Source organism: Mus pahari, chromosome 2, assembly GCF_900095145.1.
Source record: "Mus pahari chromosome 2, PAHARI_EIJ_v1.1, whole genome shotgun sequence".
Taxonomy (NCBI): Eukaryota; Metazoa; Chordata; class Mammalia; order Rodentia; family Muridae; genus Mus; species Mus pahari.
In genome coordinates, this window is record NC_034591.1 from 112,492,316 (window position 1) to 112,505,094 (window position 12,779).

Here is a 12,779-nt window from a genome sequence, read left to right on the forward strand (position 1 = left end):
TGCTGCCCTGTCTTTCCTGCCATGATGGACTGTACCCTCAAACTATGGTCCACAATAAACCAATCCTTAAGTTACTTTGACAGGAGTTTGTCACAGCAAGCAAAGTAACGAATACACAGACTAACCCACACCCAGTTCCACAAGAGAAAGTGTCTAGATCATAACCACTGTTTAAGGTAGGAGACTACCCAGGAGAAATGGAGAGAGAGCAGTGTTCTCCTGTTGGCTAATTCTTGAATCAGACTGGATAGAAAGAAATGATGCAGAAAGAAAAAGCAGGAAAGAGAAGAGAAGAGAAGACAGGGAGGAGAAAGGAAAAAAAAAAAGAGAAGCCTTTGAATACTAGACACTTCAATTCTGCCTGACGAGATTCAGCATCTTCACCTCACATCTAGGCAATAGGTCCAGTGCTCCCTGCCTCGGACTCCACAACAAATGTTGAGCAGTTACTACACTAACAATTAGTTACATGGCCAGCTAATCAAACATACCTTAAAGATGAGTTCTGGACTGGAAGCTGCCACTTCTTCGATGTCAACGCCCCCCTGAGGACTGCCCACTATCACAGGGCCATTATGGGACCGGTCCATTAGAATGGCCAAGTAAGTTTCTCTAGAAATATCCAGGGCTTCAGCAACCATCACCTGTGATTACAAGAAGGAAAAGTCCAGTTAACTTTGTGTAGAGCACATTTGAGCTGCTTGTGTACTCAAAATATCTTAAATTTCATTATTTGATCTGACCAACATTTCCCTTCTCCTCCCTCCCTCATATCTTGTTATTCAAATTTTAAGTCTAAGTTGAATAGCAATGTGTAAACTATTTATGACCTAACTATTCATAGAGTTAAGATTCTATGAAACCATCCAATTTTCTATTTCCTATAGAGCAGTAGCTGGTAGTGATGACAGTGATCATGGATCTCGTGGGAAGGGCTGCCTCACACCCCACTCCTCTCCTGAGCAACATGTAGTACAATAGCACAGAGGCAGACAAAAATGCCTGATATATGTCCATATGTGTGCACATATGTATGCATTAAATAGCACCTCTAATAAGCTTAAGAAATTGGAATTGACACTTTTTGCTTACCTCTCCACTACATTCAAATACAACTTTAAGTCAACAGAAAATAGGAAGAACAGGAAAACTTAAAAGGAGAAAGCTGCGTTGGGAAGCTGAGACGAGAGGAAACACACTGAGCTGAGCTCCACCGTGTGAATCAGGCTGGATGCCACAGGAATTAGTAACCCAGGAATGCCGACAAGCACGGGCGAGAGAGGCTCTGGACCACAGGGTCTCTGCAGACATCTACCAAGCATCAGCAGGAAGTAATACCATCAACAACAAACTTATTATACATGTAAAATTAAATGAATATGGGAAAGTAAAACTCCAATCCCAGTAATAACTGCTACTGAAAAAAAAGGAGAAAACATTAGGTGGAAATCTAAAAATATATAAATATCTCCAACCTATATTCTGAGTACTATGTAACTGTGAGAGCAGAAATCAAGGCAGAGCTAAGAACAGTGTCCACTTTCTTAATGGACACTGAGGTCTAACATAGCAAACTAATATAGCAGTGTAACACAATTTCTATTGAAAGCTAAGCAAGAGATGTTTTTCTATCAACTAAGGCAAGATTATTTTAAGAAGCGTATGATAAGGTACAAGAACAGGCTACAGCAAACTGAGAAAAAAGGAATGAAATGAGACAAGCAGTGTCCACAGTGTAAAATGTACCGGATGCTACAGCAATTAAGTGGCGGCAGCAGGGGACTCCATGACTACAGCCAGCTAACTTTTGACAATGGCACAAAAACAATACAACAAAGGAAAACCACATCTTTTTAAAGGGGGAACACACACAAGTGACACACACAGGGAAAACCAAAAAGGGCCTAAGGCTGCCACCTTAATCAAAAGTTACTGAAGACCAACACACACAGAAGAAAAAGAAAAACCACTACAAACTTAACAGAAAACCTTGTTCTTAGAATGTACCAAGAGCCCAGTCCACAAAAGAACAGTGGTATTTTAGACTTCATCAAAGCTGATATGTTTATTCCACAGAAAGCTCTCCTCTACTAAGATGACCATGCAAATCACAGCAACAGAACTTGCTGACACAGTACACACGCAACAAGCCTAAGCTGAACCCGTCAGCCTTTCGAGGTAAGGCACGGTCCCTGCTGAGGAGTGGGTGTGCCACTGTGACTCCTGGTCCCTCTTAATGCAATGACAGTGAGCACGGCCTTCGGGGACAGCCTACAACTGACAAATGACAAATGAAGAGGTCTCTGGATCTGTAGATTCAAGGGATGTGGAATTTTCAATTAGGGTGAAATAGCACTGCATATTTACAAAAATGGCTAAAATCTTAAGCAACGACTACCAAATGCTGGCGAGAATGTGGAGAACCCTAGTCACTGTACGTCACAGATGGCACTGCCAAATATTTGACAGTTTCTAAAACAAAATAAAATGAAATCATCTGATCATACAACTACATATAACTCAAAATTTATCCCCCAAATAAAGATCTACACCAAAATCTGTTCATAAATGTATAGAATGCTTTGATGTGTAAAGGGCAGCTTAAAACAATGGAGATATTAATATATGATGAGTTAAGGAATTGTGGAACATGCATATTACAGAATATTATATAGCAACGAAAGGATACAATCTCCATAAATCACAGGGGAAAAAATCTATTTTCAAAGGTTACAGTGTATAATTTAATTTCTACAACATTTCTAGAAAGGTTTATGTCCCTCAACATTCATGTGCTGTACCCTCATTTCCACTGAGATGCTATTTAAAGGCAGGCCCTTGAGAGGAAAACGGCACTATAGTAAAGACCTTCGGAGTGGAGTTTGTGCCCCTTTAAAGGGGAACTCAGAGCTCCTTTAGCCTTCCAACCATACAGAAACACAATGGAAATTCGACCCTCTCCTCGCAAAGCACAAAATCTGAGAGAGACTTAAATTAAAGACTTTCTGTTCTCTAGATGGTGAGCCCACCCTGGTTGTGGTAGTCACAGCATTCAACATTTTCTGTTACCTAAGCATTTATGTGTATATTAATCTATTTAAATTATAACACTCCTGCATAGCGCTCTGATAACACCCTGAGGCATAGGCCAGGAAAAGCTGGAGCATCACTAAACACAAGAGCAAAAGGAAGAAGGGAATCTGCAAGAAACACCTTTGCTGACATCAGGGAACTCAGCACCACATGTGGGGCCTGGGAGCGTCTCAGTGCCAATATCAATCTCTGTAGACTCTCAACCCAGGAAGACTGTAACGCAATAGATTGTCTATCCTGGCCCTAGTGAGAAGCTCGAAGGATACTGATGACTTTAATCCCGGAACTCAACCCAGCTCAAGGAAGACAATGCAGTGGGTACCACATATCCTGGAAAGGGGAAAGCAGGGCACTGCTCTCACTATATCTGGGGCCATCAATGGATTCTCCAGATGCCTGTCTTGAAAATGAAAGGAACAATGCCAGGCAGTGGTGGTGCACGCCTTTAATCCCAGCCCTTGGGAGGCAGAGGCAGGCAAATTTCTGAGTTCAAAGCCAGCCTGTTCTACAGAGTGAGTTCCAGGACAGCCAAAAAAAAAAAAAAAAAAAGGAAATGAAAGGAACAGTCAGGTATGATGCCTCCAGCCTTTCCTAAAGTCAGAATATTCTGAATGTCCACTGTCACACTGTCTATAAAACACTTAAAACAAATATCTATAATTAAAGGTTAAATACTAATTACTCAGCCAGGCATGGTGGTGCATGCCTTTAATCCCAGCACTCGGGAGGCAGAGGCAGGCGGATTTCTGAGTTCGAGGCCAGTCTGGTCTACAAATTGAGTTCCAGGACAGCCAGGGCTACACAGAGAAATCCTGTCTCGAAAAAAAACCAAAAATAACAACAAAAAAAACCAAAACAAACAAACAAAAAAACCTAATTACTCTCAGTGACTAGAAGATTATCCTTCTAGTAAAAAAGAAGAAGAGGAGGAGGAGGAGGAAGGGGAGGAGGAAGAGGAAGAAGAAGAAGGGGAGGAGGAGGAAGAGGAGGACGACGACAACAATGACAATGATGAGGACACATTACCAGGTGCTGTGACTTGGAGAAGGGTGTAACTCTGCAGTCAGTTGCTCAGCCTGCTCTGGAGAAGAATCACAAGTACAGGCCACTTCCTGCTGCACAGCAAATTTGCAGCTAGCCTGAGCTACAAGAAGCTTGTCTCAAAAACCCAATCCCAACAGAGGAAGCAGAACAACAGCACTAACACATGAGTGCTGTCACAGAGACAGGACACAGCCTGGACATCAGAAGAGGACAAAGAGCGCATGGCAATTCCTTCCAAGCTGGGAGCGCATACTTCTTACATTCTGACTCTTATTCTATTGGAATTGTTACATGTTCTTGAATTATGGTAAAAATAGACTTAAAAATAAATGACTCTGTTAGTTTCTGGTGATGCCTCAATTTCAAGAACATGCTTATCTCCAGCAAGTCAGGGGCTTAGCTACAAGCCACTTTTCTGTAGAATTTTATTACTACGTAGTGTGAATCTGCTTTGAGTAGACACTTTTATATGCTTTTTAAAAGTTTCACAAATTCTAATCTACAGTTCCATGTGTCCACAATAAAATAACAATTCCCTACAAACACAGTGCTAATGATGCTATCTATGGAGAAATTCTGAGTAAGTTATGCAGGTGACAGCTCATCAGACTTAAAGAAAGTAAAAATAGAGTTCCGGTCTGAACAGGAACCAATCAACCCCCAGTCTGACAGTGTATCCACCTGAGAGCCAGATAGACCAACACTCGGCTGTTGGGTTTATTCCTTAGCATCTGAGATGACTTGGTCATTCAGGAGATGAAGCTAATACCTAGCAGTATCCCAAAGTCGTGCTGTTACTGGAGCCGTGTTATGATGATTCTGGACATGTTATCCTAATAAGCTAGGCTCAGCACGGAGACTCAACAGGCCAATTAAACAAACAACAGTGAGAAGCAGAAGATGCCTATTCAATGTGTCACACTGGAAAGAAGAACACAGAGATTCAGTGACACCCCTCACCTGAAGGCCATCTTTTGGGTCCTGACATGAGCAAGAGGTGTGAGTAGCTATGACATCAAGGCACTTCTGCAGCGTGCTTTAGTGGGTTCTCAGGATTGTGTGGACCTCCTGGGAGAGGAGCTCCTTCCCAGCCCAGCAGCAAGCTGTGGCCTTTCCCTTTTCCCAGCATGACATTCCTGAGGAGATTCCAAGTTCTTAGGGTGGACTTTCTCAGTAGCCTGAGAGGCACAAAGGACACAAATGTCTCCTCCTCGGGATAGCTTCTATTTTCCTGTGTCCCTATTTTGGCTAGGACTGAGTCTACCATGATTTAACAAGGACAAGCTTTCTAAGGCCATGTCAGGAACTTTCTAGAGTTCTAAGAAAACTAAAAGTAGACTGTGCCACTGAATAACCCCCAAGCAGAGCACAAGATAGGGGCTGCAAGTCTCTGATGCTATGGAAATAGAGCAGGGCCAAAAAGTGGGGCCCAGTTAGGATGCCCCTTTCCAGCCATACTGTCTTCAGGGTTGCCACGTGTGACACTCAAGGAGCTCCACTTGTGAGTTCACAGTCTGCTACACAGGTCTTATACTTGTGTACATGTGTCTCTGTGTGGTCATCACCTTGCACTGAGGCATAAACAACAGACAGCTTCAGTTGATTCACACATGAAGAAGACAGGAACGAAAGGCTGAAAACAGGCAAGAGGGAAAGGCAGGACCTGGACTGGGCTCCTGCATTCACAATTGCACAGCAGAGGCAGGCCATTTTTCTCTGAACTTTACTTCCTCTTCATATGTATGTCTACGTGCCATATATATACATGCACATGGGTGCACATGCCATACATGCTTACTACTAGCAGTCTGTACTAATAATACACTTGTAGAAGTAAGTGGCTTAAAAGTATAGCATGAGGTAGTTTTAAGACAAACCACTACAATAGGTACTTCTAATAGAAAGGACTGAGGATGGGGCTATGTGGGAAAGCAAGAGGCTTACAGAGTGCAAGGCTGCCCTGCCAAGCCCTGTCAGCTCCAAGCAGAATACATCTGTGCTTTGAATGGAAAACTGCTGCTCTGGTCATTCACCTCACTAGGTTTTGGTGAATGGCCAATGTACACAGTCCTTCAGGTCTTTATTTCAAGACACAACACTCCCTAAACAAAACCAGTATGTTGTCAAAGAACACTGTTTCATGAGAATCTGTCAGAGTGGAGTCTACGCCTCTGTTCTTTTGTTTTAAGTGCATATGAAATGACTAAGAATATCCACATTACCTTGTTAACTTTCACACCTTCTTTTGGAGTTTGTTTTGTTGCTAGATTATAACCAATCATCTGTTGAGCCAACTGTCCCACTACTTTAGGGCTAAGAGGGATAAAAAAGAGGGAATAACAAAGGAAAAACAATTAGGGCAAATTGCAAATCATGATATAGCAGGGTTCACAGTATCAAGGGTCACTTCCACCATCCCCACCTCCTCACACTGACACTGCAGGGTTCACAGTCTCAAGGGTCACTTCCACCATCCCCACCTCCTCACACCCACACTGACCAGGAGGACTACTGCACCACCCCAACTCCTCACATCCATACTGTGCAGGATTACCACACCACATTCTCAGATCCACACTGTCTGGAGTCCACCTCTAGCCTACATTCCCCCATTAACCACAGAATGCATATCTTTCCATTTACAGTCTACATGTATAGTGTTTCATGAAGGCTCATTGAAAGCCAAATACAAATGAAGGAATGAGTGAATGAGTGAAGGAATGCTGAACTCTGTTACACACCCCCTCCCCTGCCAAACAAATGTATAAAGAAACAATACTGGATGCATAACAGACTTAGATAGAAACTGATAATGGATGATCTGGGAAACAGTAAACAATGAGAGGGAAAACAAGGAACACAATCAATGAAAAGACTGTGATGGGAAGAAAGGAAAGGCTTCGTGCTGGGGCAGGATGCTAGAAAGATGCTCAGATAAAGGCAAGCATAAACTATCAGACCAGGCGCCACAAAGACGCCAATGGTCACAGGAACCACATAATATTTTTCATGGAAATAAGATGATGGAAATGGTATTTCAGTTTCAAGCAGTGTTATTTTCCACTCTTAGGATGTATCGCAGATTGTCTGGGAGAGAGGAAGTATAATCTTCTCAGTGCGGGGTATAAAACCCTCTAATGAGAGGAGGCTCTGGGACAAGCCCACACCTGCCGGAGCCTCCCTTTCCTCTCTGTACCATACACTGGCCCCAGCCCCAGACCCTCAAGAACCCTTTCAGCCATGATCAGGATGGGCCCTAAACCATTCAGACTTACTCTTTTGTTAAATGAACACCTCCTTTCAAACCACTATTGAAGACACCTTTTCCTCTTCCTCCGGCTAAGATCTGGGCTTTTAAAACAATTTCTTTTGCATCTGAAAAAGAAAAATCCAGACAGTAATTGTTTGAAATCCTTTCCTTACTTCATCTCTTCTTTAAAGGGGCAGGAAAAAAAAAAAAAAAAGCAATAATGGAATAAGACTTCCACACAACTTTACTAAAAGCTCCTAAATCAACTTTCAAAATGAAGACAATGAGAAACTTCAAAGTAACTAAAAAAGCTTGTTTACAGAGGTCAGTCAAATGTACCCACCAGTGTAGAGCCCTGATAGTCACACCTACAGAGAAAGTCAGGCTCATGTTCCCTTGTCTTCTGAGTGTGCTAGATAAAGCCAGGGAAGCAGTACAACTCTACTGTGTCATCACACTCCCATGTGGCAGAGGATCTAACTGTGAGCTTTGAGATGTCAGAGGGAGATGGGACTGGATACAGAAAGGGTTTACAGACAAGATACAAAGGCTGACTTTAATAACTGGATTCCTGGAAACTAACAGTTTTCTGAGTAGTTGTTCTATATATTGACAGGGATGGCCAAGAAAGGAGGAAATGAATTAAAACTAAAAGCAAGCAATATTTTTCATAAAGTATTGGCAAAATGAAAAAATCTCCTAGGGGAAAAAGGGTTTGGGAATATTTGTTTCTTAGCTCATGCAAAGAAAGAATAAACTCTCTGTTCCTGACCTTTCAGACCAGAGTTATAAACTCAAATGTGTCTATAGGCCTGGCAGGGAAACGGGGAGAGAAGTCACCTACTGATAAATGGGGTCTTTAGCAAGCAAGAGCTCCCTTTCCCGATTTGGGGGCAGGGGGAACACTCCAAATCAAATGTATTAAAACAAACAAACAAACAAACAAACAAACAAAGGCCACACATCTCAGGCCACAGCTGGCCTTGTGTTTGTGTGTCACCTTTATTTAAATCAGAGAACTGAATCATCTTCCATTAGGCTGCCATGGTATTCTGTTCTGCCTGTGTTCCCTTGCTCAGATAGGTGGTATTAACCACAGGCCTCTGGGACTCAGCTTATTAAGTGAAACAACAGTCAGGATTGTTTTAAGGATCAGAGGAGAGCGAGCTGGGAGGGAGGTGGCTTAGTAGTTAAAGTGTTTGCTCTGTAAGCATAAGGACCCGGTTCTGATCCCCAGCATCCAAGTAAGGGCAATGGCACAAGCTTGTTATCCCAGTGTTGAGGAAGTAAAGACAGGAAGTCCCTGGAGAGCAGCAGCTGGCCAGCCTCTCTGAATCAGTGAGCTCAGGGCTCATCAAGGGAACTGATGGGGACTGAATGGGGAAAACACCCAGCATCAAGTCCACACCCTGCTACACTCCCACGCATGCACGCACGCGCACACACTCTAAACATTCAAACAAATGAATAAAAGCTTTAAAAATAACTGCCAAAGTTCGTGTTGTGTTCTATCTGTAAGTTGTTGGCTGCTTCAGTTAGGAGTCATTGCCATTGGTGCTCACAGTCCATCAGGCAAAGACTGAAGGTCAGAGATCCGCCAAGGTTTTACTGTGGGGAGCTGTAACAAGACTGAGCGCTCTGAAGGCACAGGGTCAGTGATCAGCCAGCCCTCTGTGCCCAGGCTGCAGCTGCAGGGCTCAGCTGCTGCCTTCACTGCTGGACTCCTGTCTGTCACATGAACCTATCCTCCCACAGCTGAGGCTCAGCCAAAGCACAGCTCCTCCTTGGAACACAGCCCTGTCCCGCCTTTGACTCTTGCTTCTGCCATCCACACGAACCATCACATCAGCGGCCGATCCCTGTCTTAGAACGAGGTGGCCACCCATAAGCTGGGTGCAAACAAGCTATGGTCACTGCTCACTATCAGAACTCCCCAGAAGAGCGGCTGAGCCAAGTGAATTCGCTGTCCATTAGGCTACTGCACTGGACAGCAGCCAGTGCATGTGCAGTGATACTGCACTGACAGAAATCTGGAGTAAGATACCCAACTCTAGGGGTGCATGCGCATCAGTGGGAGAGCAAGCCCTGTGTTTCATATCGGCGCTGTAAGACAATAAGCAAACAAACCTCTTGTAGAGATACACAAAGGGTAGGAAGAAGATGCCGTCTGAAAAGCTTATTTAAAAGAAGCACATGGTGCTAGGACAGCATGAAGACAAAACTCGGTACTGAAGTGCTGATCCCAATGGCTGGTGTATTCACAAAGTATGAGGGCCATCATCTGAACTGTTACTCTCGGTGGTTGCCAAAAATGGTAGGGAAAGATGTTTCCCATTTGTCTTCTGAAGACTTCAAGGAGAGAAAATACTGTTTTGCTGTCTGCTCAAAGGTTTAATTACAGCCCCTTTACATTCTTTCAGAGCCGCAGGGTACCCCACTGTCATTATCATCTTCAATGCCCTTGTTGCTCAGGAGAGAAATTCTTCCCTGTCAGCTTTTGAACAGCACAACTGGAGCGCCAGGCAGCACCCCTAACTGGCTACTGATAGGTAGCACCCCAAAGGCTGATTAAAGCAGTTCCAGTCATCAGCCTCCAAGACCCAGAAATGGCTGTAGCCTTGATGGAATTTATCAGCTGGCCCGTCACTTTCTGCCCTCGTGTCAGTGGTGTCCATGCCAACCTGGTGATAAGCCATACAACCATTTTGGTGACTGATGCCACACATCAGGACACTAAATACTTGGGTTTGTTTTGTTTTGGAGTGTCACAGATAGAACCCAGGGATTGACCCATCACAGCCCAGACTAAGGGTGTGCTCTGCCACTGAGCCATTCTGATAGCTCCACCTCCAAGTCAGTGCAAATAGACAAACGGAAAAGGGGGGTCTATTCAGTCTGCTATTTCCCACAACTTGTATACCAGTCAGAAATATGTTCATTAAAATAAGTAAATGCTGAGTATGGGAACTGAGATGCCTCTAGTACATTAGTTTCTCGTCTTGAGGGAGACTCAAGAAGGGGTTTAATTCAACTAGTACTTACTCAAATGCATGATAAGGGGCAAAATGGTACTCGAAGGGCACCAGTCTCTTCCTTCAGTAGTTACCAAGTTCATTTTACTTACTGACTCTCTTTCATTTCATTCTAAAATCTGATTTTCCAAAAGTAAAAGCACAGCCAAATCTGGTTTTCTGAATACTGCCTCCAGTCTGGTATCGACCAGAATTACAGAAGAGCCCCTATGTGCAGCTCACGTTATCTGGATGATTTTACTTAACCACAGTGTAACAAGCTAGAAACTGCAGAAGCAGATTGCATACATACATTAATAGCCATAGGATTAGACTGCAGTTGGCCCACGTGTGTCATCCTTCCTCCTAAAGGTTATGTGTCGTGACCTCAGCAAGCAATGTGCCCACTGGATTTTATTCCTTTTCCAGTAAGCTTCTAGAAATAAAAAGCAGTTTGATAGAAATCACTTTATTATGATTTTTATATACAGGTGGGGAAAAAGTCATATTAGATATAGTCAACCTACAGATATATACATAAAATTCTCAAATAATCTCCGAACTTAGAGAACATTATGTAGAATTGCTTAGGAAGCCCTACTATGGTCTTGCATTGCTCTGCTGGCTGAAAATGTTACCTCCATCTTGACTACAAGTGTTATTTTGATTTATTCTGATAATACATTTTTGGACCAGGTTTATGGTCCCCCAAGTCTCATTCTACAAAATGAATGCTCTTGGAAGCACTGTTAAATATAAATGAAAAAGTTAAAATCATTAAGAAAACCACTCAAAATAAATAAGACATGTTTTTATTAGGCACGTTTTATAAAAATGGTTCACTTTGCTCTTCAGAGGTGTCATTCTGAAAACATATTTATACAAAATAATGTTCATGAGACAGCTCACAACCACAATAAAAATGTTTGTCAAGAATGTTTGAGAGCCAGGCATATTGGTACATACCATTAATCTTAGCACTTGGGAGGCAGAGACAGGGCAGATCTTTGTGAGTTTGAGACAAACCAAGTCTATAAAATGAGTCCCACAGCTACATAGTAAGAGTCTGTCTCAAAAATGAATGAATGAATTAGCAAAAAGATTGCCTGAGAATATGTTATTTTGAACCAATTTTTAACACAGTTAGCTGGCATTAAGAACTTGTCATACCAAGCTGAGTTTTATTGCAGGTTGTGTCCTTTCAAACATAGCCCTGTGTCAAATGCAGCCCATACAGTGTGACACCAAGCACCTATATCGGCCCACAGCACTGTACTAGTTAAGAGAAGTCTAATTTCCATGGCTCGCCAACTGGAGGATAGTAGGAACATCCAAGCTTTCAGTATAGAGTGCTGTCTAATTTCTGTGTGGGGAATCACCTCTCAGCAGGCTTGACAGAATCCTACCTGATGCTGTTGAGATATATCCCAGCACTGTAGATCTCCCTTCTACCAGACAGCAAGGAGAAGGGACAACAGAAGGCAAGAAACAAGTTGAAAGTTATCATGGAAAGATGAATTTTTTTATTAAGAACCTAAAATGAGAAGATGTTAAGTTTGAGGCTTAAGTGTCAAGCTCCCAGAGGAGTTGAGCTGTTTTCTTCATTAGGCCTAAGGATTCCAAATTGTGAAAGTGGGAGTCATCAATCCACAGTCATTTCTCACACATTTTTAAGTGAAGTGAAAAATCAGGAGAGTTGTCCTTAAATTTTAAATTCTTTAATGAGATATCAGTTATCAAATTTAGTATCTGTTCAGTTTCTTTAGGAAGATGTGAAATTTAAATACAGTCCCACAGCCAGTTCTGCAGTCTATCATCCAATGTGCCATGCTGGAAGGCCAAGCCCTCACCAAGATAGACATTACTATTCCTGAAAACTCACCACAAACGGAGCCTTAGGATAAAATATTTAAAAGGGGCCAGTGAGGAAGCTCAGTACATAAATGTACTTGCCACAAAAACCTGAGGACTTGAATTGGACCCCCAATATCCACTTAAAGGAAGGAAAGGGACAACAATGTTGTCCTCTGATGTTCTGCACGTGCTCCCAAACACCACAGTCCTGCACAGTAGCTCATGTAATCTAAACACTTGGGCTGCAGAGGCAGGAAGAACAGGAGTTCAAAGTCATCCTCGGCTATAAATTCTAGACAAGTGTAGACGACATGAGAGAAGAAAAGAGGGATGAACAGAGGCAGGGAGAAGGAGGAGAAGAATGAGAGATGGGGGAGTAAAGAAGGGAAGAAAAGAGTAAGGGAGGGAGGGAGGGAGGGAGGGAGAGAGACGGAGAGAGGTGTGAATGTGTGTTTTATACATGCCTTAATTTATTTAGGATATGTTTTGTGCCTCTATATACATTTTTAAATATTTGTTTAGATTTG

General features: G+C 42.8%; 1 protein-coding gene across 2 annotated transcripts in view; it reads right to left on the minus strand.

Moving 5' to 3' along the window:
- Suclg2 (succinate-CoA ligase GDP-forming beta subunit) overlaps window positions 1-12,779 on the minus strand; it is a 237,572-nt gene that overhangs the window by 112,552 nt on the left and 112,241 nt on the right. For both annotated transcript variants that reach the window (XM_029535679.1, XM_021190019.2), the window contains exons 3-5: window positions 7,413-7,512; window positions 6,360-6,450; window positions 492-644 (exon numbers count right to left, since the gene is read on the minus strand). In XM_029535679.1, the coding sequence (XP_029391539.1) occupies window positions 492-644; window positions 6,360-6,450; window positions 7,413-7,512 (344 nt within the window). The remainder of the gene's footprint in view (window positions 1-491; window positions 645-6,359; window positions 6,451-7,412; window positions 7,513-12,779) is intronic.